This window comes from Amblyomma americanum, chromosome 10 (genome assembly GCF_052857255.1).
Source record: "Amblyomma americanum isolate KBUSLIRL-KWMA chromosome 10, ASM5285725v1, whole genome shotgun sequence".
Lineage (NCBI taxonomy): Eukaryota > Metazoa > Arthropoda > Arachnida > Ixodida > Ixodidae > Amblyomma > Amblyomma americanum.
The window spans coordinates 37,551,580-37,578,175 of record NC_135506.1 but is presented as its reverse complement, the minus strand read 5'-3'; the positions used below and the strand labels follow the sequence as shown (position 1 = coordinate 37,578,175).

At 44.9% G+C, this 26,596-nt stretch overlaps 1 protein-coding gene across 1 annotated transcript; it reads left to right on the top strand.

Moving 5' to 3' along the window:
- Nucleotides 1–1,403: 1,403 nt before the first annotated feature.
- LOC144108209 (putative glutamate receptor) lies at nucleotides 1,404–16,672 on the top strand. Its single transcript, XM_077641488.1, has 8 exons — nucleotides 1,404–1,439; nucleotides 2,729–2,832; nucleotides 4,807–4,897; nucleotides 7,616–7,777; nucleotides 9,542–9,695; nucleotides 11,599–11,816; nucleotides 15,089–15,375; nucleotides 16,372–16,672. The coding sequence occupies exons 1-8, from the start codon at nucleotides 1,404–1,406 to the stop codon at nucleotides 16,670–16,672; spliced, it is 1,353 nt and encodes a 450-aa protein (XP_077497614.1).
- Nucleotides 16,673–26,596: the final 9,924 nt, after the last annotated feature.

The window sequence follows — 26,596 nt, the reverse complement described above, 5'->3', positions numbered from 1 at the left end:
TGCGAAAAAATTGTAGTCACCAATTACATCCATAAAAAAAGGATGTGCTTTTCTAGACTTTATGGGTATGCAACAGTGGGGTCCGACACACTGTTCTAAATGAGAACAGTGCGGCGGAATATAATACCCCCTTCTTAGCTCTCAGTAAGGTAGGCCTATCCTGGATCCCTGCGTGTGTTTCCACACGAGCATATGCTCAAAACAATCTACACAGCGCGCTCAAATATGAATGCCAGAAGACAAAGCCGGGTATACGGCGTGCAGTCTGGCTCTAGTAGTGCTAGCAAAAGATGGATTCGCCTAAAAGAAACTCCGGAGCCGAGCATATTGAACAGCAAGATTCGCTAAGATTTCCTGCGCATATAAACGTGTATGGCTTAGCCATCAAAGTTACCAGAAAGGGGGTAAATGCGGGTAGCCTGTGGCGACAGCATACAGAGTACCCTCCGAGCTTCCCTAGAGAAAGTAATTTTATTCATGAGTTCCTCCGGACGAAATCTGCCCTTATGTACCTGAGCGTAGTTTCCCTTCTAATCGCTCTACGTTCGTTGACTCATTTCGGCACAAGCTTCTAACGCGGCACGAATAAAAAAAGCGACAAAAATATCCTTCATGTGGCGCCAATGGGCCTGCTATGAGGAGAAATAAGAGATACCGAACCCACTTTGTAGCGTTCTCTTGCGACAGGTGAGGATCGATTTTGCCCTGATTTGGGAACCGTAGCTCCTGTAGGACGCGTCCAATCTCCCGTGCTTAGGAACAAGATAATGCTCAAGCCTCCGTGCGCGCTTCTACTTAGCATAAACCTTGAATACCACGGCCACAACGTGGAACTCTTATCCACACACTGTGTGCGCATACATAGCAATACTGTTGCAATAGTATGGTTGTGCTATCGAACACTGCGACAGGTCGACGGCTAGAATTATCTCTTGATCGTTGGGGCAAAGCAGGACCGAGTGAGCTTTGAATTAGGACTGGCGTGTAATGAATGCTATCAAGAGCGAACCAGCTTGTTCGCACTTATCGCCACTTTTTCTCGTGAGCTCTAGAAGCAGAGTGACAGATGGACTCGCCTCTAATTGGTCAAACTCTTTGCGTCATAGAGGGGCTGAAAGGATTACGTACGAAGTGAGAGGCAACTCTGGCGGCCTCTGATTCGTCAGTGCGAAATTGGTGGGCGGTGTCCAGGCATTGCCAAAGTGCCAACCGCTCCTTTATGGCCTGTCTGCCAGCCTTGACTTCCATCATACTGCGCATTTCACGACCACCGCGAAAAAATTCCATCAGCCTATGAGGCTCTTCTACCTTGAATGTGAGGCAGCGTTTCACTATTCGCAAGGGTGCAATAGTAGGGGACTTGTGCTCACACCATGATTTTCCCCTGCACAGTTAGCGCCAATATGTACGACCGCCCTTTAAGAGTTTCCATCATGCCCGTAAGTATTTTCCAGGTTGCAAAGGCGTACATACCACATGCAAGTTAATCACAATGCAAGAGATGGTTAATTCGAGTTTTGGGCATAGTTTGGTATTCAAGACATTACCACGTCAAAAGTGTGAATTTTTTTCCTCCGAATATTAAATTTGAATATTCGAAGTTCATGGTACTACGGGTGATTCCGCTTTGCTTGAGGTACGTGGAGCTGCCCAAAGACCAGATAAAGATATTGCCGGACGTCACTGTCCATCTACCGCCTTCGTACGATGGGAAGTCCTGGCTCCGCGAACACGTAGCCACGTTCTTCCCGAGGAAATGAAATATCATAACCACGTGTTTTGTACAATACATTGAGTGCACCGCTCGACTAGCTGTCTGCGACAACACATCTCGATGCGGAGCAGATCTGTGCGACATTCGATACGCGCTCGCCAACCCCTGAAGTCTCATAATGAGCAAGGCGTCCAGGACCGTCCTAATGCCCTGGTTTAGAATATAGTTACACAATTTATTCTGAATTCGTGAATGAAGCTGGAACTTTTCGGAAAGTTTTGTAGGTTGAGCCAGAGCCCAAACAATATGTTACTGATTGCTAGTGTAGATTAGGAAAAGATAATGTATATAATTTTAGTATCACTAAATTGATGTTGCCTAATTACCCACATACCCATAACTCCTGTCTGCTAGCCTTCTATTCACCGAGTCTTGTGGATTGTTGTAGTGGTTCATAGAAACAGCAAAGAAAGCATTTTAAAAAAGCATCAGTAAGACTATTACAAAAAAATAAAGCATTTTCAGGTAAAAATTGTGTTTTGAATGGAAATAAAAGCCTGAGAGCACCGTTCCAAAAGACATTGTGAGGCCCGTAGTTATTTAAAACTGGTCACCCTCTCAAGGAGTGTTATGAAGTCAATGTGCGGAACCACTTATTTCACAAATGAACAGAGGAGCTGAAAACCATGAGCGTAGGCTAACGGTTAACGGTTGCCTCCACACGGCTCCTTTTGTTACTGCTCACGTCCTGCGCCTTTACCATCAACTAAACGTAGCAAAGCTCGAACTTTCATTTGCTGCCGTGGAGCATTCAAACGTAGTTAATGAATCAACCCTTTAAAGAATTGAACGCGACTGCCGCCTTTCCGCTAATCCATTCTCAATATGCCAGCAGCGTTTGTGATCTGTACTGGGCAGTTTTAAGATCTGTAGAATGTACGATGTCACAGTTGCCACTCACACCAACTGCTACCTTGGTCGTCGAAAAGAAAGTTTATCCTCCTCCTCTCGCAGTACAGCCCTCACACGGTTGTGGCCGGTGGTACCCATGGCGGGTACGTTCTTTCCGGACCAGTGGGAAACATCTTCAACTCTCTGGTCCAAGCACTGCGTTTCAAGTGAGTGGCCGATTTATTGCTGGTCTTCTGGCTACTTCGGGGTATGTGCTAAAGCTACTACGTCCAGCTGCTCATGTTCATGCTAATAGCGTTGCACTGTTCGGTCCTTTAAATGCGTGCCCTTGGCGATTCTGTACACTTTGTGCAATTCCCACGAACACCCTCCAGCGTCATTAAGTGGGAAGCAGATTGTGATTATGGGAGAGACAATCGCTTGCAATGAATTTTTGTTAAGTCTACAATATAACGTCATTAAAATGTTGGTGCAACAGTGTGCTTAACGAAGCAAGCAGTGTGTTAGATTTTATAGCCACTCTTCGGCACTGGCAGTGTGCAAAGGGTTTCTTGCGAGACAGTGACTCTCTTTCAGTTCTAGGTTCAATTTATTGCTTGAACAGCCGGGCATGCGTCACTTTTGTGAAACGGTAGGTGTGCTTAGTGATAGTAGTGCATGCTTAGTGATAAATACTCCTGAAGTTAAGAAGACTTTCCGTATTGCCCCAGTGTAACGGGTAAAATTTCCACCAATGCTACAGGAGCACCACTACATGGCTTAGCAACGAGCCGCCAGGGTTCTAATCTTTTGATGCAGGCTCTACATCTACAGCCGGGCAGGCATATAGTACAAATACCTTTTGGAACTTAGAATTCCTAGGCAAAATGCCGCGCTAAGTGAAAAGCAGATTAGACACTTGGCGTATTCGTTATCACAGTTTATCTGTGCTGTAACTTCCACTATTCCCTTTTATATACCTATTTCTTTTCATCTCAGATTACAGTTACAAGAGTTTCGTGGTAATTCCGCTACTTGCTGAGTGGCAAATACGCAGACCGAGCATGTGTCAGTGGAAGTTTGGATCTTTGTTGTAACGAGCTCAGAATTGATGACCTTCACAAGCGAGTTCCTATCGCTGCCCTGTATCGCGTAGAAAATATCTTGTGCCGCCACAGTACTGAGCATTTACACGGTTCTTCAGAATCCTAGCTGCAGGTGTTGGATTGCGCAGATTTACGTGTTATACAAAGAACTGGGCGAAGGCCTGAAGTATCTGATGCCCCATTTCGCGTCCCGTCCATTCCGTTTCCGAGCACTTATTTGGGCCAGTATACACTCATCTGTGTAGAAAATTATACGCACACGCACACACACACCAAGCCATAGCTTTCAAGACCACGTTATGCACAAAATCCGCCCCGTCGCCGAAGCAGCACCAAAGCACCAATGCAGCGGATGACACGACAGAGCCGCTGCTCGATTTGAACAAAGACGCGCTTTGGCCTTGAATGAAAGAATCCGCTTTCTCACGTGGCAGCATCATAGTCTCGGCCTGTGTTCGCCGCGCATGCTTTGTCTTCGTCTCTCATTTTTATGAGTAATATAATTTAATGTTGTAGATCTTACTCTTACTCGCGTTCCTAATTACATCACCCAACTGCCGCTGCAAGCAAGACTGTCACGTCATAATCGTAAGGTGTAGCTTAAATGTCCTCCGAATTTTCACTGGCCAGACCTCATAAAGAAATATACCTTTAGTACTGAAATTAAAAGTCAGTCATTGCCGACCTCACCTTCCAAAATCAAGAGAAAGCAAGCAAAAGTAAACGTCGGTGGCACTAACAAGAGGAAAGACAAGGCGCAGTTGGGAGCTTGACGTCTTTATTTGAGAGAAGTAAACGATTACATGGTCAGGAAGGAACATGTAACACTGTGTTAGCCCCGTCCAGCCGCGCAAAATATGCTCTCGTCAAAAGATATAACCAGGGTATATAGACGTAGTGAACAAACTTCCACAGACACGTTATGAAAACAGGCTTGGTTTATCTTAACCAGTAAACTTGTTCACCTGTTTATCGAGCAATCTTCAGCTTAATGCCACTGTATGTAGCAGGTAATGTTAGAAAACGAATACATTGCTGATAACTGCTCCAATAAATGAAAAAAAGAAACGCAAGTTTGCAAGATGAATTGCGCAGCTTCTCCATCGCTCTACCGCCAGAAGTCACTACTGGCAGCCCGCAGCCTGACGGCTCCTGGACTGGCTGCATGGGCATGCTGCATCGTAATGTAAGTGTATTCCTCTTTGCGTTGCTTGAACGAACAGAAAACTATCAACTCGCCATGGTGACTTATTGCGATTCCAGTTTTTGCCTGTAATCTGGAGCATTCCACGTGACATGACGCAGACATTGCGCTGAACAATCGTAGATTTTCTGTAAATATCTTTTGTATGGTATTACACTGGTGAAAATTTGCCGAGCTGGTTTTTGGCGACCAAGGTTTATTCGTGCCTTGGCTCCCATCATTAGTTTATCAAAATAGCAAAACATCATCTCACGAAAAAATCGTAAGATGTGAAATTTTCTATTCATGGGCACGAATATTTTTTTTTCTGGGATTAAACAGTACAGTGCTTTTATCTACAACGACTGCAAAGTAATAACTTTTTTGCTCTATATATCAAACATGCAAAAATGTAGATGACATCTGCAACCTGAATTTTTTAGTAATCTTCATAATCTCGTCGTGCTATCTAAATTCACACATTGTGTACAATGTAGAGAAGCAAATAAAATCATTTCAAAATACAAGAATTGAAAAAATGCCATAAAAAAATTTTTAATTTAAAAAATAGCAAGATATGAAGATGCTTGATGCAGTGGTTCCGGCAAAATACGAAAGGCAATTCGTTGCGCAGTACCAATCATTGGCACAAATTCACGGAAGATTAACAGGAGCACTTTGTTTTAAGCGTTATAGCTATTTTCTAAGCTTATTACGTGAGCCCTTATATACCGATATTCCTTACTTGCTATCAGTGCAGCAGTGGATTTTAGTTGAATTTATTGAGCCATTCATATAGATACACGTCCTTAATCCACCATGCTCTAGCCGCATCTTTATAGCATGTCGTCCTTGATTCCCGTTTTTCTGAAGTTTCAAATGAAAGGTGCACCTTCAGTCTATGTTTAACTTCCAGTTCGTGAGCACGTCCCATGGCATTTAGAAATTTTATAGGTTGCGAATGTACTTTGTTTATATGGTGACAATCAACACTTTAAGCGACCCGTTCTCTGAAATTTAAGATCTTCTCCTTCGGAATGGAAGTTTTGCTTCACTACGCTATCCAAGCCTTCGTACTTTAGCGAAGTCATAGTGGCTCGTTACCCAGCAGCAGCCGTCCTCAGGGTGCCTATCCTAACTAGCACCTTGCCCTTATTGTACCTGACGTAATTTCCTGTTTTATATCCTTCTACATTATTCACTCGCTCGGTGTCACCGGATGCTTTCTGCGAGTAGGGCCTCCAGGCTACGCATATCCTGGAGCACTTCCTTAAATCTCTCTTTGTGTAGTGTAATTTTGATATTATGCGACAAGCATAATTTTGATTCTTATTGCACTATCAACTTCATTATATTGGAACAAAACAGCGCGAAAACACGGCACTACAGAAAGCAAGAACATAGACACAGCGCTGACTTGCAGCTCGGTGTATTTCGTGAGAGAAAGCATTAAATACAGAAAGCAAGCACCAGAAAAAAAAAAACAGGAAAAAAACACAACACTTTAGTGATATCAGTTGCTAGTATCTAAAAAAGCTGCTTCTTCATTTGATAAGTGAAGAGACGGTTCGCTCAAGCACTCACCTCCTCTGTGGTGGATGATAGAGGCTTCATAAATGTCCCTTTGAATCTGGCTGCTATAGGTGCGTAGCACTTTGCACTGCCAAAAATGAGGAATGCAACCACATGTAGTCACGTGTTTGGGACTAGCAACACCTTTGCTATTCCTCAAATCATTTGCATGCTCTCTTAATCTATCGTTAATGCAACGACCAGTCTGCCCGACACAAGTGGCACCGCAAGAGAGGAGGATTTCATAGTCATGTATAAAATCTATCAAAATAAGCAGCAGAAAACGCAAGAAGAAACACAACACACTACTGACATCACTTGCTAGCATCTAAGAAAGCTGCATCTTTATTTCCTAAGTGAAGGGACGGTCATAAGTGAAGAAACAGAGGGATTTCATAGTGATCTATGAAATCCCTCTTTCGTACGTGCGGTGCCACTTATGTCGGGCAGACCGGTCGTAGCATTAACGACAGATTAAGAGAGCAGGCAAATGACTTGAGGAATAGTAAAAGTGTTGCTACTTCCAAACACGTGACAACGTGTGCTTGCATTCATGTTCGGCAGTACAAAGTACTACGCACGTAGAGCAGCCAGATACAAAGGAAGATTTATGAAGCCTTTATCATCCACCACTGAGGAGGTGAATCCTTGAGCGAACCGTCTCTTCATTTATCAAATGAAGAAGCAGCTTTCTTAGGTACTAGAAAATGATATCTGTAGTGAGTTGTGTTTTTTTCTTCTTTTATTCTGGCGCTTGCTTTCTGTATTTAATGCTTTCTCGCACGAAATGCACCCAGTTCTAAGTCAGCGCTGTGTCCTTGTTCTTCGTTTCTTTATTCCTGTGTTTTCGAGCTGTTTCGTTCAAGTATCTTGAGCCAACTACCCCAACAGTCGTCCCTTCTGCAGTCAACTTCAATATTTATGCATCTAAATTTTTTGTTTCCAATTTCAATATAGAGCACGCTTCTCATCACACAGCCTCTCAGTATATTCTGTCAATGCCCTGCGCTCACCGCGCTGTTTTTCCTCATTCGTAATAGAACCACTTCTTGTTTTTTTTCTGAATCCCTTTCGCAGTCTACGATGGCTAGACTCGGGAGCAATGATGCAAAATTGAGGCTCTTGTCGTCTTGGAAATTTGTCCTGCAGGAGAGTGACCTGGCCATGGGTCCGTTCTTCCCTGCCACTGAACGCCTCACCATCGCCAAACCTACGGCCGTCTTCTACCTCGAGGAACTGCGCATCCTGGCAGGTCGCACAACATCCGAGGAGAGCAGTGTCTTCGGATACATAATGGCTTTTGACTGGATGGTCTGTATACGCCACTGGAACGGGACGTGTAGTGTTGCTCAATTACTGCATGCATTCCTTCCTTCACTGTCAGATGTCACTGGAAGATTGCATTTCTACAAACCTGTCGCGAGCATCGATTATCCGATAATCGCTGCTCATTATTCTCGCTTTCACTCTTCAGAACAAAAAGATTCGGCGTGGTTACGTCAGTTGGAATTCCTTTGTACCAAAAAGAAAATAAATTAGGAAACGATAGCTGTTGAACGAGGACATTAACCCAGCCTTTGTATCGTCGCCGTTAGCTGACTTGTATTGGACTAGTAAGAAGAATACAGCAACTGATTGAGGAAAATCAACCGAGGAAGAACATGACACCTGAAGCAGTCATCAACGTAACAGGTCTGCGTGGAACAACACAGAATAAACCAGAAGATGGAAAGAATCTTTAGTCAGGCAGCCAACATTCCAACTGGAGGCCTCTTCTTCGTCCTTGCGAGTGCGGTCAGCATTTCCAAAGTTTATATTCGCTTGTCACCTGGGGGAGGATGGCAAGGAGAGGGCAAGGCAGACAGGCTGACGAGTGGCGGAATTCTTTGCTGGTCTCAGAAAGGTAACTTGCAACATTGTTTGCCCATAGTTGAGTGCTGCTCCCGCTGGGGATAAGAAGAGAGAGCCCTTTGGACCTGGAAAGAGCAGATAAATGAGAACTGCACAACCAACTGAACTGAATTAGTGACTGGTGGTTCAAAATGAAAAATAACAGAAGTTTACGAAAGAGAACAGTGCCATAGCGTGATCCACGTTAGATTGCCAATAACAAATAAAGGCATAAAAAGCTATGTTGAAAATCGGAAACCGTAGGTGCCCACCCGAGGTTAGAAGACAGACAGAAGATTAAAAAGCAAAAGAAAATTAGTTCAAAAAAGAAACAAGGAAGAAGCTCCACGAAGCACGATTCAGGCAGGTGTAGTGTTGTCTTTCGTTTGGTGCGCTAGCACTTATAGTTGCCAATCCCTGCATTTGGGCGTTGTATGTTGATCGGTCTGTCTCTTTGTCTGAAGCCGAGTTTGAGGTAGGCCATCCGCCCACGGGTAAACTGCCCACGGCGTCTGGTGGCAGCCAATTTAATCGTGAAAGGCTGCTCAAGAAGAGCTACCGAGGTCGCAACCCAAGTCCCATCGACGGCCACACCTGCCCTGTGCCACTGCACCACTGCTCACCTGCCCACCGCGTTGCTTACTTGAAAAACACAGCTAATGAGGCGAGAACCTGGGTTGCTAATTAGGCGGAATCGCCTCTAAGTGCACCGAGCTAAGCGGAATGAGCAGCAGCTATTAGGAGGAGAACGTGATTCAAATGATGCTTGCACAGCAGCTAAACGGAAGCAGCAGTAGCGGTTTCAATTCAGTGGTAGCCTGGCACAACCTAGGAAAGTCGTAGCTCCAGCCGATAATTTACGTCATGCTAGCGCACATATCCGCATTTCGCCTAATTACCCAATTCGACTTACCTTTTTTATTCTATGACTTTTAACTTCCTTATTTCTTTACTTGATTGTTTATCCAGTCTCTAGACAATCGCAAAACCTAAGGTGCAAATCACGTCAGTAGACGTGAGTAGTATGTAAAAAACATTCCTAATTGAAATCGACAATGAAAGCAAGGGAACAACATTTCTTTAATTACAAATGTCAACACACCTATGATAGGTCTAACTCAGACAAATCCGAAGAAACCAATATTATGATGAGCAGTAACCCCTGATTGGCGCTTCCGATTACAGGTTTGGATGTTCCTCAGCGTGGCACTTCTCATCGTGTCTGCGGTGACTGCCTTGCTTAACCACCTGCACGCTAAAATGATGGGGCACCGCCCTTCTGTCATAGACCAGCTTACTGATGCGATGTGGATGTACGTGGAAAACCTCTTTTTAGAAGGTAATAGTTTCCAGGTCCCTCATGTCCTTTTTACTTTCCTCGTGCTGAAGAAGGAGGATTTTCCTTTTTATAAACGAATATTGCTTGTTAGGAAAGATTAGACCCTTAACCGTTAAGCTTGTGCCTCGAGGTAAAGCTCTCGTAGCTAGAACGTTCTCTTATTTTTATCTTCATTTAGTCGTATACCTCTAGTTTATGAAAACAAAGTTTATTTATATTTTGCTATGACAGCGACGTAATACTTGAACGCATGGCGAAATGCTCGGAGGAAACGTAAATTACGGCTACACATTTACTAATTGATGGAACTTGACAGCTTCAAAAGCAAGATGTTTAAGGCCGGCTGGTAGGCGGTAAAGAGTGATGTTTTAATATTTTTTTTGGACAGAGCATGCCTTAAGCACGATATCACGACAAAGTCACCAAATATTATTTTGCGCTTATCTAATGAAACGAATCAAGCACTCGCGAAAGCTACAGCTGCCGTCTGTCGGCGCTATGGCTTGACAATGTTGCACCAAATCGTCATCGACCTCACGGCGGCTTCGCCACAGCAATAGATATCTAGGGCATCGGTTACACTGGAGGTGAAGAAAGCCGGGCAAAACTTTTGCAACAAATCTTTCTCTTTTGCAAAGCCTTTTGAAGTGAACAGCGATGATTAAATGAGCACAGTGAAGAGCAGGATTCTATTGCTTCTGACAAAGTAAAATATAGAAACATGGGAAAGCCACTTAAGTAGGTACTGTTTGCTAATTTCACACCGTTGCCGGCAAAATCTGTTATCTAGAGCAGCAACGCTTTACTTTCAGTTAAGTTTATTACCTTTAAGGCCCCTCTTTCTTCGGTGGTATTGCACAAGGGCCTGGCCTGGCTTTACGCTCTGGCAAGCACTGGCCTGTGCTCTGGCATTGTCGACTGCCATCTTTGTTTTCTTGATCAAGTTTATGTCATCTTTATTTTCCTCTTCTCGATAAAGTATGAAGCATTGCTGTTCATATATATACAGCGTGTTCAGAATTAGGCTGCTGATTTTTTAAAATGTGAAGCCCCGTATTCTAATGCCGCTTTTTCACTTTGGTAATGAAGCCAGGTGGACACAAAGTGGGGTTATATTGTCCCCATAAATCACTAATAACTGAAATTCATTAATTAACTTTTTATTGTCTGAAGTTAGCGTGGATGTTTATATTCAGAACTTGGAGACAGTTCCTTCAAAGGGCTATTCTGTTTTGCACAATTTTAGTAACGCGCCTGTGTCCTCAGATGCGGGCATCTAAAGTTTCTTCCAAGTTTGTAAAATTACGCATGCGAGACAGCGGCTCTCGGCGTGAAGCACCTCCCTCGTCTGACGCAGCTGTTGCGAATGGCACTCCGCCTTGCAAATGTATGCAGCGAGAGGCGACGCGGATAATTTTTGTGGCGTAAGGTGCACTGGCCGAGGTTGAGCAGTTTCGCGTGGCTCCTGGACAGCAGTCCTGCGCTTGCGCGGGGAGCGGTGACGTCACACGTCACAGCTGGTGCACCGGGGCCGCTGCCGCCGCGCGCGCCTCGCCAGTCTACGCATCCTCTGTAAGCCACACCACGTGACTGGTCGCGTCACCAACCGCGTGATGAACCACGTGCCCAGCCACGTCGCCGCGCCGCCGGCAGCTGCTCCGCAGCTTCCTCCGAGTTCTCAATATAAACTTGCACGCTCACTTCAGGCAATAAAAAGTCAACTAATGAATTTCAGTTAATTACTAAATTTGCGGGGACGGTTATATTGCCCCACTTTGTGTCCGCCTGGGCGCATTACCAACGTGCAGAAGCGGCGTTGGCGTACGGCGTTTCATATTATTTTTTTAATCAATAAAATCTTATTTTAAACACTGTAAATGTATCGTTTGTGATGCTCGCGCAGCGTCGGCCAGTGCCCCAAAGCGCAGCGGCCAACGGCTGCTGAGCGCCGTCTGGTGGTTGGCCACGGTGGTGCTGATGAACGCCTTCTGCGGCCACATGCGCGCCTGCCTGATGATCAAGTCAGAGGTGGAGAGGATTGAGAGTGCTAGCCATCTAGTGCGGAGGCCGCAAACCGTACCGCACATGTGGCTAGGCACTTCCTACGTCGCTATGGTGGCGGTGAGTCGCTTTGAATACATTGCTACTCTTCGGGGTGCTCCGGGGGATCGCCTTGTTGCCTCCCTTGCTTCATATCTTTTTGTTCAATTGAAATTTTCCGACATGCATATTGGAAGGAATAATGTAGAGCGCCGAGGAGGAATACTTCAGCAGTGACTTCAACAATATTTCAACCATCCCTTAGCATCTTAAGCCACTACTTCATAGGTACTTCAAGGACGACTACGGCACATAACCTATGTACGGAAAAGCCGAAGTAAATACAGGGAGAATATAGTACACTGTCCTAAGCATATTATAAAGTTGAATGCTCTGGCTCGAAATCAGCGGCCACAACTTTCACCGAAGCCATGGAAAGAGGTAGCTGAAAAATGTATCGAGAACAAAGTACGCAGGTTGGTTCAGGTGTATAGAAAACAATGTATGATCTGTAATAAGAATGAAATTAAGCATGCCTAATGAAGGCTGCTAGTTATGAACAGCGGCTACATAACATTTCGAAAAAGAATGGCGTTTATCCAAGGCGGGGTATAGATTCGCCTACGGCGAGCTAAATGCTTTTCTTATGTACACCCAAGGAGTGGTTTCAGTAAATACGAGGTTATGAGAGGGACAGGGAGCCAAGTATTTTCTTCACTCGGGTAGGGTTCAAGTAATTTCATCTCTGTATCTTTTAGTGTGCCCCGCAAAGCTCCAAAACTTAATACACAGTTCTTACAAGTCACAAATTCATGTCAACATTCTGGTAAAAAATTTTCGAAGTAGGAAAATTGTAAGGTGCTCTTATGAAATTATTGACAGTAATGATTCGTTCTTCTCTTTCTATCAATCGCGTTGGACAATTACGCTGCCAGAAAAAGACAACGGGGAAGGCTTTTCACGATACCAAAACCCTCATAGAAAACAAAATTCAAGCCTGCCGTCGGGCAATGTGCGCATATATTGATTGTTATAGTGAACTGTTGCATTACATGAAAAAACTGCTTTTATCAGCGGTTTTCTAATACGGAATACTGTTCGTCCTGATTTGTTGGGTACTATTTGTGTCGGCGTGAATTTTTTCGACAAAATATATGGAACATATGCATAGAACAACGGAAACAGTAGTAGAAGGTGCTCGGTGGAGTAACTTCTTCCTCAAGACGCAGAAATATATGCTTGCATACAATATAAGTAACTGACACAAGTCGTCAAATTTAATTTATTCTTACCTGGTACTGAGAACCTTTCTGCCGGGACGGTCTTCTAACCTTCCAGTGGTAAAATAAGAGCAGTGCGATAGTTTCTAGGCATCACGTCGTTTTCCGGTCACTACAGGAAATATTTTGCTATGTGTTTACCAGTCCTCTGAAGCACATACCCTGAGATCAAGGATTATTTTTTAAGAGGCAGCAGAAAGCACATAGTTTTTGATCAGTCACTACGGCGGCTACAATCCCTCTCAAAACTTGCACATTTTGACGAAGATCTTGACACTTAACTAGGGTGCAAGCAAACCCCTACTTTTTGCGTGACTGCAACACCACTCGCGTTGTGTCTTCAACTATTATGGCCTCTGGAAAAATGTTTCATGCCTTCTTCCTCGTTTTTTTCTACGGTTTTCAGTCTTGGAGGATCGTAGTGTTCAGCTTTCTTTTGCCAATCTTTTTCGTTATTTTTTCGCCCCACGTTGGTTACGTAGTATTAAGGCGATGCTTGTTCTTTTACGGTTCGGGGGTGGGGTGGGGGTCGTAAGGAAGGAATAATGATAAGTTCCTAGTCACTCGAGACGTCTGCACTGATCCGGATTAAAGAACCGGCTACAGGCGCTTGAAAAAGGAACGCGAAAGACCTGATTGTGAAATTTAAAGAGAGTAGCATTTTCACCACAACCACCATTGTCCAGATCATCTAGCATCTATCTAGAAGCTTTCAATGGTTCGTGACAACATTAATAATGAAAAAAAAGTAACTTGTTTTTGGTCATACAATGTGATACGTCAAGTCTGCGCTGGCAACTGCTGAAGTTTTTCTTCACTCTGTCGCTGGTGCCCAACACAGCGTCGCATCGTCCGCCGAGCTACCGCCATGTATTCGACATTCGCTTGAAAAGCAAGAATTGACATCCCGTATGTACGCCCAGCCTGAAACGCATGCGGACTCATCGAGTAGGCTGCCCCAGCACTTTGGACGGCACCTATGGGCTCGGAGTGTGTCTTGTTCACGCGTTCTCTACGCGGAGTGCGTCCGTCAGCAGGCAATGTTCTGTTTCCCCAAGAACACTAGTTGCTCTCCTTTTCGCTAGTGGCTGACCGCATGGCTTCACCAAAGGCTGTTACTTGAGCAGTACGCCCCGTGACATTGAAAAATGGTCAGCGCAAGCACCACCAACGCACTGCGTTATTGCACTGCGTCTCACTAGTTTCACTATTTCTTGTGTTCGTAATTCAAGACGCGGAGTTAAAAGAGGCAGGTTGATGCTGCAGACAATGGACGCACCGTGCCATTGATGACTGGTTGAAATATTGCTGGCGCAGTAGAATGCGTCATAGTTGGTGTATTTTGCTAGTGCTGCTTTAGTTGCCGGGCGGCTGTCCCGGTGTGCTTTATCCTGCATTCTAAAGAGCAATAACACCACCCCTCCTAGCCGCTGCTTAAACGTCAATGCGCACGTAACACCAACGCCAAATGAAACGAGAGTGACTGAAATACCATCACAAAAAGAAATATCTTCGTTGCAAAGAAAATACAGGTGTTTTTCAGTAGCACTTGTACCGAGTAATGTTTGCAGCCTTCAAGCGAAAATCATTCACCTGATATTTCGTCCGATTCCAATAACATACTCTGCTCTTGATGTTCGCGTTTCGCATTCCTGGGCATTTTTTTTTTCTCTGCTGGATGTATACAACGTCCATCACACTATGCGTGAACACGGCTCCGCGTGGCGCCGTACACATGCAGCACTATTGCGACCAAGCTGGCAGCAAACTAGTAAAAAACAGCAAATGACACGAAGCACCTTGAGGTCCCTCTTCTCGTGTGCCACTCTGCTTTTATTCATGGACGAATTACATGCAGTACACTCCGCAAGTACGTTGCCACGCGGAGCCGTGTTCCCTCTGAGTGTGATTAGCCCATTACATCAATGCACGAGAAAGGAAGCATCACACTAATTTTGGGTTCATACTTCATGTTTAGCGTTCACCACTGAGTGTAACTCAGAGAGCAAAGCGATTTACTCGCTCGTCCAAAAATGCTACGTGCTTCAACATTTTCATGTTGTCGCACTGCAGAACTCGACTAATCCTGAGTTGCGCCAGATCGGCCGTGTGGTCCGTGACCGGGCCACCGCGGTGCCAGTGGCCGAGATGTACGGCAAGCCTCTGCTCAAGCGAGTAGCACGAGGACAGGCCGCCATAATCAGTGACGCCACCTCACTCGCCTTCCGGGTTTCTTCCGTATGCGGGGACTTCTCTGGAGCGGAGTTCTACCTGGCCCGGGAGGGCCTCGTGTCACACCCGCTCAACAGCTTTGCCCGTAACGATATCGATCCGAAACTCTTCGCTGACATCAACATGGTGTAAGTCATTTTATGACATTGTCTTTCTTTCTGTCACACTCTGGGACAGGTATTATTAAGCTTCAGCCACCGTCAAAAGAATGCAGCCAAAGGGTGTCGCTTGTGAGGTCTGCAGCGTGCCTAGTTATGCATCCTGAGCGACTGCAATCTGTCGAAAGAGGGATAGCTTCGTGTCCTCAATCCCACCAAGCTTTGCACTGCCAGATGGGTAAGGATCCCCGCAAAACTCAAAGAAGAAAATTGCTTGAGTTGCATAGTTTTCACGGGGCTGCACGTTAAGAACACGCATTCCAATATACCAGAAGACCAAACAGAGAGAAAGATGGTGGGCGAAGCACTCGTCTTAGGTCCTTCTCCCTCCCTTCTCTCCCGTTGGTATGTAGCGTATTTTCTCAAACAGCGTTTACAAACCAGCTAGCGCTAAACATTAACTATGAGGGATTCCTCACTGATTCCTATTACATCCTTGTTATGTTTCTCCAGCTGCACATACTTGGCGTCATGCCTCCAGTATGTCTGGGGGTGAACCAAGAATGTGAGCCCAATACTGATCGTGGGGTCGGCGCACACTATATCGGGAAGTAGGGAAACAGAAATGGAATGTATTTTTAACAGACAAGTTATTTTAGCCTTGTCCTTATCTTCAAAGAAGCCTTATTTTCCTTATCACCACCTTAGCAGAATGAAATGGTTATTCATGGCGGCTCTAGGACTACTAGAAGACACTTTCTTAGAAATCGAAGGGTAGTAATTTTAGGTATGATTGACTCTGCGTTTAATGTCTTTTCACGGCATAACACGACTTACACTCTGTCACTAATCTTTCACTCTGCACGCTTACAAAAATGTTCGCTTTCACACGGTAGACATTATTTCGTGCTATCTTCACAGGATTGTTCGTTACGTGACTTAGCTTTCACACGTTTCACATCGCGGTAGTGTCTTTGCCGTCCACCGAGTCATGCACCCTTCCAATATGCCTGCCTTCATCCGTAGCATTGGGCGACTCGTGGAAGCCGGATTGGTCAACTACTGGTGGAGCCGGGCAATGGGTGACATGAAGCGCTGCGGAGGCGGATCTTCCTCTACCTCAGGACCAGAGCAGGCGTCCACTCTGACCTTCGAAGACATCTTGGGGGTGTTCGTACTCTGGCTGGCTTGCGTCGGCGTCTCCTGCATTGCCTTCCTCGGAGAGATGTGTGTGCTATTCAAGAAAGGGACTTCCCTAAAGGCACCGGTCAGCATGGCGCGCAGGCGCCGCTTTGGACGGCTTCCGAGGTCGTGGAGGGTCGTGTGAAGGAAATGGAACTTGACGCTGCAATATTATCTTAATTGCTGAACCCTGGCAAGGGTAGTGATCTTTCTGTATGTAATGTGGTTAGAAAACACTCGCACGCTACAAATGCTATGATACAGCTCCGCAGCTTACGCTAAACTCACCCACAAGTTAATGACCCGAGGCCACAATACGGTCAGCTAGTAGGCGCAAGCGTTCTCAGCACAACACTCTGGCCAAAATTCAAGCACTTCAGCAGACGTCGATACGAAATCTCATTTTAGATAGGACAGTAATAACTTTATTAAAGTACCGGCAACCGACGGTGTAACGCGCTGTGACGTCCGCGAAGAATCGGCCGGGATTATGCCCTACTATGCACTACCCCAGTTCAGCCCGTTTGTAGTGGGTAGTGAGGCTTGTGATTTTCGAGCGCACCTTGGGCCTGCTGGACGGCCCAAAAGCTCTTATTAGAAATGGCATTGAATATGAATATAACCATTCAAATTCCACTCGTTTTCATTGTGTTTTCTTTCGTCTTTGCCATTGGTTGAAGGGACGTCACTCAATGTCTTTCCTCTTACCCGCTACGTCAAGGTCACAAACGGCGGCTATCTGGCGCCTTGTCCGCCAATCACAAAGCGTGAGCGAACAAACGAATACAAATGTAATCAAAGAGGAGTCGCCAAGTTGCACCTGCCCTTGTGGCTTATAGGAACAGGATACCTCAATAAACCAGAAGTTGCCTGTTGCAAGGGAGTGCCGTTATCTACTTCCTATTAACGACAAAATAATAATTCAGAGGAACTGGCTCGCTCCAGCAATCGCGCAATTGATTGATGGTTGGTTAGCTTTTCTCGCCTTAGTGTATTTGTAGGAAAACGAAACAGATTTCTCGATCAGCATAGGTCAGAAGTTCTTGAACGACAGAGCCTCATGCTTATTGGCCGCATGGAGCTGTACAATCTTTTGCGACGCAGGTTAGCACACACTTATTTTCTCTGATTGTTCCTCACGACATTGCTGCCCCCAGCTACAGAGGCAACTTGATATGAGTTAGAAGGATTTGTGACAACCTAAAATTAACAGTCAACGAATAAATCTTCCAGTGTAAAATACTTGTTTGCAACCTATGTAATTTCTATAGGTATGATCCTAACTAGCGTCAAATCTCATAAAGCGCCAGGGCTGTATTTTATGTCTAATTTTTGAGCAGGTGAAAGTCCTGCATTACTCGACAAAATCAGCGCTTTCAAAATGCTTTGTGTCTTTATCGTTTTTGAAGGACCCAGTCTTTGTGCGATAGATAGAGCAATAAATTCGTTCCACCAGAAATAGGAACGGACGACCAATATCATAGCTAAATTTATCTTAAAAATTACCTTTCCACGCACACGCGAGGCTCTTCTTCATTTCCAGAGCGTGTAGCTTGTTCTCTCTTTAACTTACAACTGAACACCTGCGCACCATTTCTGATCTGCAGTCTAGCAAAATCCACACAGCTGTAAAAATAATAGAGATTTTCGCGCTCTCAAATAGTCTAATGCTACTTGAAAGCGTTTGAATGAAGCACTAGCTGGTTCAAGCTATTATCTCCTCTTCTGAGGTCTATCTATCTGTTATGCAGTTAGTGCAGATGCTTCTTGTAGTTGACATGGCCCAACGCTGTCACGACTGCGGACGACGAGTCCGCCACTTCTATTGGACCACGACCGGCTTTATTAGTAGTCGTAATGTCATAGACTTTTTTTAGTGATTTGAAAGCGCACAATCTGGTTGTTGTCGAGCACGTTCTGCAAAACAGACAGTGACCTATTTCAATGTTACAATACTGTGGAAAGATTGTGCAAAAATTTCTTTCGAACGAAATTTAGAAATATTTTCGGCCACCCCTCGCGTTGTTGCATCCGCTGTATCGGACAGCTTTTGAGAGAAATAGGTCTGTAAATATTGGTAAAAGTTGCAGGTCCTTCAGGTTTTTGAGAACTGCACAATTATGGTGCGTGTCAGCTTCAGGCTCCGAATTGTCTCCTATATGTTATACGAAAAAAACGTAAGGATATACAGATGTTTGTATGAAGCGCGAATTGTGTAACAAATTTATCAAGATGCAGCGCGGTCGGTGTGGTTGAAGAAATTGCAGTAATTTACCCAGACGCTAACGAGACAACTTCTTGTTGATAAGTGGATAGACTTTTGTCCTCCAGTGTCCTGGAAGCAAACACTGAATTTTGCATCCCCGAAGTATTTTGCACGCATGCATGAAACATAGTTCTGACGTTTTGACGCAAAAATAACGTGTGGAGTTCCCATGTGATCACCGGTTCCGGATGGTAAGGTTTCTACCGGCCATTCCGGCTTTCCAGTCGCACCAACCCCACCCGAACATGCAGGGGCAAAGGGAATTAAGGAGTTCCAATTAAAACGGCGCCCAAAGCTATTGTGCTCGCACAGCTGCAATAATTATTGCCCGCACCGAAAGGTATGAATACATGCTAAATCAAGTTTCTTTTTTTCATTTTCCCCTCAAGAAGACCGGAGCTATTTCATTTATTGCAAGTTCTCAAGTACAGTATTCTGTTGAAGTGATGGAGTAGGAGAAGGAGAAAGTAAAGTTAAAGCGCTGCTGGAAGTAATTGTCTTGTAGTCTACCGGGCAAGCTACTCTAAGAGTTGGCGGCGAAAAAATATGACACGAAACACAAGCGCACTCAACATTCGTGGACAACATCAGGTTTATATAATGAGGAGAAGGTTCGTGCAAGATTAATGGTATCTAAAGGGAGCCTTTAAGTAACTTTCGAAATTCTTAGAAGCCACTTGTGCGCCGTCTTTTTTACAGATCAGGACGATGAGAAATCATCGACATTAAGAGGTATGTTTGCACACCCTCTTGTATTTCCAGTCGCAGCCTAACAATAAACTCGCTAAATGAGATTTAGACCCGACTACGGCGGCTCCGTTTCGACTGAGGCGAAACGCTATGGCGCCCGTGGGCTGTGCGGTGTCAGAGTACGTTAAAGATCTTCAGGTGGCCGTAATTATTCCGGAGTCCTCTGCTACGGCACCTCATTCTTCATTTATTCTTTCACTTCCTCCGTTATTCCTTCTCTTACGGCGCGGTTCAGGTGTCCGCCAATATGTGAGACAGATACTGCGCCATTTCCTTTCCCTAAAAGCGAATTTTCATTTTCATTTCTGTCTTTTTCAGCGCTTGAACAACAGAATATATTTTGCCTTCTCCGTTGACATGGGGGTTTCACGTATAAAATAAGCTGCACGTTTGGAGCTTTCAGCAGCAATTATTTTTTTGCGTCAAAAAAACAACCGGGCTACGAGGTGCTGTCTCGTATCTAGCAGTTATGGCAAGCAGCGCCAACTATCTGCCACTTTGGCAAACATTGCAAAATACTCGTTCTATCCGAAATTCGTACGCTCTGCCTAAAGGCAGCGCGCCGCTGTTGCTATGGTGACGAGTTAATGTTTCCCCGAAAGCTCAATAGATGGCAGCATGGAGATGGGAAGAAAAACTTTAGGTAAATGGCAGAAAATTGAAGTAGGAAAAACGAATACATTCAACAATAGCAGCTTTGCAGGCGGGCAAAGTTATTTCTCGTTCATCGGTGTGGCTGGGAAATTTCTCCGAGGGTTGGTAAAATCAAATATGTTTTACCGACACGTACAGAAGTTTTTCTTTTCAGTAGAGAATTGTATTGCTGAGAAACCTTGGCGGGGGGAACACTGGAACGAAGCGGTGTGCGCTAATATGACGTGTTTTCACCACGTTCGACATCTCGAACAAATAATCAATCTCCCAATACAGTCCCAGCAAATGACCTTGGTGTGAAATTTAACTTACGAAATTCAGCTTAAGGTAAGGTAGGCTGCTGAAATACTTATTTCGCCGTCGCAATGCGTTTTTCTCTGCCTCCCGTAGCAAGTGGGCGCGGCATGCTAGGTGCTGTCTAAAAAATTCGCATCATGTATTACCCGTGACGGCTCAGAGTAAATTCTCAGCAAGTGACTATTTAGTTGCGATTTGCAAGCTCGAAACGTGAATCCATGATAGAATGACACAGAGGGAAGTCATTTTCGAGCATTTCCTTGTGATGCGTTTATTAAGGATTTTGACTGAAGCCGTCGCCTCAGTAATACACCAGGGGTATCATATTCATTACAAAATACTAATAACTTGCTTTTATACCGTTCTTTACAAGGAAGACTAAGTAAATTTCGAAAATAGGATTTTTGAGTCAGAAATTTTGGTTTTTGAGACATGTTATTGCCAGGTTTGGCGGACACCAGAAGATTTTCGAATCATCTAAATTAGTATGAAGGTTAACTAATTTCCAATAATTAACTTTAAAACTATTATAGTTAGCAATCTAGTTGTAATAAGAGATTTATAGCCGGCCGTTAGTAACCGCCATATCAGTTTTTGCAATTTCGAAAAGGCGATTACCCTCGCCGCTGTGGCCCGCCAAAATTTGGCTGCATCGTGCGTGAGCACTTGAGCTTCGGAAACCATGCAAGCACAGCAACCCCTCCAGCGCACGTAACTGGTCGAAAAAGTGAACTTTTGTCGAGCCCAATGGCGAGGCTAATCGCCTTTTCGAAATTTTAGAAACCTACGGCGGTTACTAACGGCCGGCTACAAACTCCTTGATTCCTACTCGACGTCTAACTTTAATAGTTAAATAAATATTGTTGGAAATTTCGTATTACTAGCAAAGATCATTCACTGGTCTTCTGGCATCCGCCAACCCTGGCAATACTATGCCGCAAAAGCCATATTTTTTCCTCGAAACTATGTTTTCGAAAATTGCCTAAAATATTCCTTGTAACACTTGTTATACCGAGCATGTACAGCGGCTGTCTCCCTTCAGGCAATGAACTAGAAGGAAAAACACTGGAGCCACCCACACTGCTCCAATCTAGAAGCCTTTCAGGATAACTTTATTGCTCTTCTTAAAATATGTTTAAAAATTATTTCCAACGAGCAATTAAAGTTCATGATCTTCCTATGGCGTTATAAACTTACGTCCATCTGTGGGTGCCATACAGGCGACGATGATGTGAAGCGTCGCATGAAGCTGTAGGCATGACGTCAGGGGCTCCTGCCATCACTGCTAGAAATGTCTTGCGTTAGACAGCCATGCTTTGGCAGGGCGGCTGCTGTTATGTACAGGGCTCGTTCGCTTTGCTGCAGGCAGGATTACCTACAGACCAAAGCGCCATTCCGATTACTGAGGTACAGAGGCATGGTTTCCTCTGTAGCGCTCAGGAACCTCTATGCCAGAAACGAAAACATCGAGCCGGAAGACGAGATAATGCCGCAAGAGGGAGGGTCTGCTGTCTCCTACTATGAGGATTTGCACACTCTGTACAACGAGGCTCGGGCACCGACGGAGCCGACCGGCACGATGAACCGTGACACAATTACCGTATTCGCCGGAGCCTGTAGCACTATGTTAAGCCCCGTTTTGCCATCGAACACCAGCGGCAGAACGCTATGCCCATGCTACAATTGTCCTGACGTCAATTGCGCCTTTCCTCTCCGTGAAGGCGGAGCCAATCAGGAAACCATAAAATAAGGAAGCGTGAGTTGTGCCGGAAGAAGGTGTAAGCTCGGAAGCTACCGTTGCCAGAAGCATCCAGAAAGCCGGTGTTGTAGCCATTTTCGACAAAGAGTTCGGCTTCATCGACGACCTGTGCTCAGCCCTTCAGTACTACATATGCGGACGTGAGGATTAGACGTGTGGGAGAGAGAAACAAAGGCTACCCAGATCAGAGTGCGACCCTGCGCAAGCTCAGCAAGACTCCCCGCAAGACCACAACGGAAGCTGACGACTTTGACGTTGAGGATGTCGCTGAGTTCTTGGAGGACAGCTACGGCGAACAACAGCCTCTTACGGAACTGCCTATATACTTCTCGCCCCTACTTCTACAAACCATAGCAGTGCTCATAGTATCCGCCAGAATCATATCACTTGCGTCCCTTCCGAGGTGAGCAGGTTGCAACTACAGCACGCTAATTAAGGAACATGCCGGTAGTAAAGCACAAACTGTGTACAGTGGTACTATAGCCAGTGAGCGTTTCCAGTTCCCTGCCAAATATAATTAGATAGCTCAGCATGCCGGCGAGTGTGGAGGCTGTTTGTGTCAGCATTTATCTTGAAGAGAAGCATTGACTTGTTATTCACCGAAACTGCAGGCACGGACAAAGCAGAGGAAATGGAAGAAAACTTTTGACTCCTCTCTCTGTAGTTCTGGCTCTTTCGTTTCCGGGTTTCCTTTGTGCTGCGAACACTGCCTCCCAGTTTAAATTCTTCCAGCAGACGCATGTCGGAACGTGACATGCATGCGTTTCAATCTTGTAAATCACCAGATATGCAAAACAGGGCTGGAAGCCGCTGTTTCTGTGTCGCAATTGTAACGCGCAAACAAACGTCGATTCTGGTAAACAAAACCTTGTGGTGCAGAGCAGAGGGAAAGAACAGTGGTGAAGCATGCTTCAGACTTCTCGACAAAGGGCAACGAAAGCTTCCGCTCAGTTATACCGCCTCTACATTCATTTCATTTTCCTTACGTTGTCATCAAGACTATTGCGAACATCTTGCCTCAGGTTCAGTTTCATGTATGCTTTCTCAGATAGCATTCATTATTTAACGGCAGTTACGTTTTGGGTCTTTACATTTCCCGTCTCCGGTTACTGTGATTTATTTGTTCGTTACAAAAATTGGACGCGAGATTAAGTCATTGTCGACAAGCGTTCCACGAGAAAAAAAAAATAGCCTGCATGCAGTGGCATTGTCACGGTTAATAGATTGCTGCTTTTTACTCTCATAGTGAACATGTACTGCGTCAACAAATCGTCACTCCGATGATTGTGACATCGAGAACCCAGGCAGTCTGATGCGAGAGACAAAATATTTACGTTGCTTCATCATGCAGGAAATTTCAGCTCTTGGCAGCACTTACACCTCTCACTTACACCAAGCACTCCCAAGCAGTAATGAACTGCTAAACGGCGGAATGAAAAAGTAAAAAAGCTAAGTGAACGTCTCGCATCTTTTTAACGCCTCTCTAGCAGTTTAACACATCTCTTATTACAATTTATTGCCAACTTAGACAGGAGTATTATACAGCTAGGGCTTCATTCTAGACACTGGTGTCCACCCTGTAACCTCCATTTTGTACTACAGACTGCGTCCTTAACATATCTTTGGCAAGGACGCCTAGCTGTAAATCTCTGTTCTACGCCCAGATTTCTACTTGAACTGCAAGGCAGAAAGCCAGAGCTTCTTTCCGAGTCATTATATGAACTCATGCAGAGTACACCTATGGTCCATTGCGGAAAAAAAGAAAGCTAGGCAAGATGAGAACGTTGTAACGAGCACAATCTTGACACGATTCCGACTACTAGAGAACACGATTTGCTGTGTGTACAGTCAGAGAACTTCCGCTTGAAAAATCTAACATACCGCCTATGTAAACCTTATCTGAACGCCGGGGATAGGCTTTTTACTTCCTGTACTGTTGCAGAAATGGAGGGGAGGGGAGGGAGGGGGGAGCCAGAAGAAACAACCCTCGTGCCGAAGCCATATCTCATTTTCAGATGACGCCAAAGATAGACCAGTTGGAAATGTGTGATTTTTCACTCATTAGAGAGATGAAAGAACCATATTTTAAATATTTTGTACATGTAAGAGGTCACGACAAATCACGGGCGCTTTTCAGTTTCAGCGGTTGCTTGAACGAATAGCGACGCCACACGCACACCTTCGTCGGATTACTCTGCAATATTAAATGAATGAGCAACTTTTCCACCTCATCACACTTCTAAGGGTTTTTTTTATGTTGCTACCTTCGTGTCTAAATGGGCATCAAAATGTTATATTGACGACTGGCCTGCCTGTAGTCTGTCCTTCCGTCCCATTCACTGCCGCTTCATTTGCATATAATGGGTTAGCACGTAATACAACATATAGACCTTGACATGTTATTTCGGTTCATACCAAATAAACAGACTACTGTTTAGTTGTGCCGTGTTGCACGGTTGTCTGAAGAAGCCTTATAGAGCAGCGATGAACGTGACGTTAACGTCTAGCTATAAGCTTTGCCACAATCAGTTGAATATTTATTTGATTTTCTTCTGCCTGGTTTAACAGTAATTAATACATACAGGTGCGTGCTTAAGTGAATCAAAATTTGCGTCTCCGGTGCCCCCCTCTCGCCATCTTTTTCGCTAATGCATTTTTAATTGCAGGCTGCCTTGCCACCATTTTCAAAGGCGCACTATGCGAATGTTATGCTTGCATTCAATCCTCGTTTGTTTTGCATTTCAGTTCTGCTTACAAGCTTAGGAATTAACAAGCTTAGAACTTAAAAGTTTTATTCACACCGGAAACTAGGGCGAAAGAGACACGACGAGTAAATTTGCAAAGCCGTGTGCACGCTTTGTGTCCTGCTTCCTCCTGAATACGCATTTCCCGCGGGCGTATCGCTGTAACTTTTTGTTTACCCCCATCAAACGAGAACTCTTTGAAGCACCGACGGAACGTGTGCACTTTGTGCAATTACGGGTGCGCCCCGAATGCTGTCGGAGTTTCCGGGAAAATGGCATTCGCTTACGGTACCACTGTTGCAGCCAGCAATGGCTGCATTATGTGTATTTTTTACGACCCTTTGGAACATATTGATTCACAGATGGCGTCCGCCCAGTAAGCTGGCAGAAAGCCTCCGCTGAACAACTACTGCTGTGCGATAAAGCAACAGTGAAACAAGCACCGCTCTTCTAGCCCCCATTCGAAACTACAGCTATGCGGGCTGTAGTTTCGAATGGCCTACGCGTAAGGCCTGCGCGTAATTAGTTTGGTTTACACGAATGCGACTCGAGCGACACGAGTTAGAAATCAGGCTGACGACAGCCGGCCCCGCTACCTTTATGCCACCAATATAATCCCGCTGGTCCCCGCGTTGAAGTGAGTCAAAAGAAGTCACAAATAAACATTCCGGATTATAAATGATACTTGTTGCAGAACTCTAGCTCACCGCTTATTCGACTCAACTGCGCGGTAAATGCTGCTTTCTGCTGCAGTAGAGCCCCTCAACACCATCGGCACTAAGCCACCGCGCCGGGTGGTTTTAAAAACCTATCGCACTGGCTGTGTGCAAGGTATATGCATGCGCAGTGATCAGATACTGCTTAGAAAATATGGAGAAAGAAGAGGTTTTTGCTATTGATGAAGCTTTGTGATATTTGTTTTATGACACTAGTTATAAACAAATCTGGTGCGGGTTCTCTAAAATTTGCTTGAAGGCTAACAGAGTGCAATCAGCATCACTCTGCGGTCACTAATTCTAAGATAACTGCCTAAACGCAAGTGCTTCTTCGTTAAAGTACGCTGTTGCCTCCTCAGAGACGCTCATTCTCCACAGCGAAGGTCTCTAAACTAATTTCTCCATCGTGCCCCTTCCGTATCATGTTCTAATGCGCTCGATAGGATGCAAGAACTTGCGTTCAAGTGATGCCCACAGTGGTGACGCAACATTGAATCACGTGGCCCCGCAAATGTCCAAATCATTCTGCCTGAAATTCTGCCTATCTAACGGCTTCGCATTATTGGTCAAACTACATCAACCTACCAGTGAGGGTCCTTCGTGCTCGAAACTTTGGCAGTCTCACTAGTCACTTAGTACTGCTGAAAATGTTCTTTCTCATAACAAGTGTATCTTGTTTGTCTTCATTTACATAACTGGTCCAAGAAACCTAGCGGTGCTACTAAAGAAAACATGAACTTCAGAGAGATAGAGAACTGCTCTGAAGCGCGTTGCACAGCCATGAAAGTCGACAATGTTTCCAATGCGCAACAGTAGCACTGAACTAAAGCCAAAATAGTTTTTCGCTTCTATGCGAATTGAAATTATGAGACCAAAATTGCGC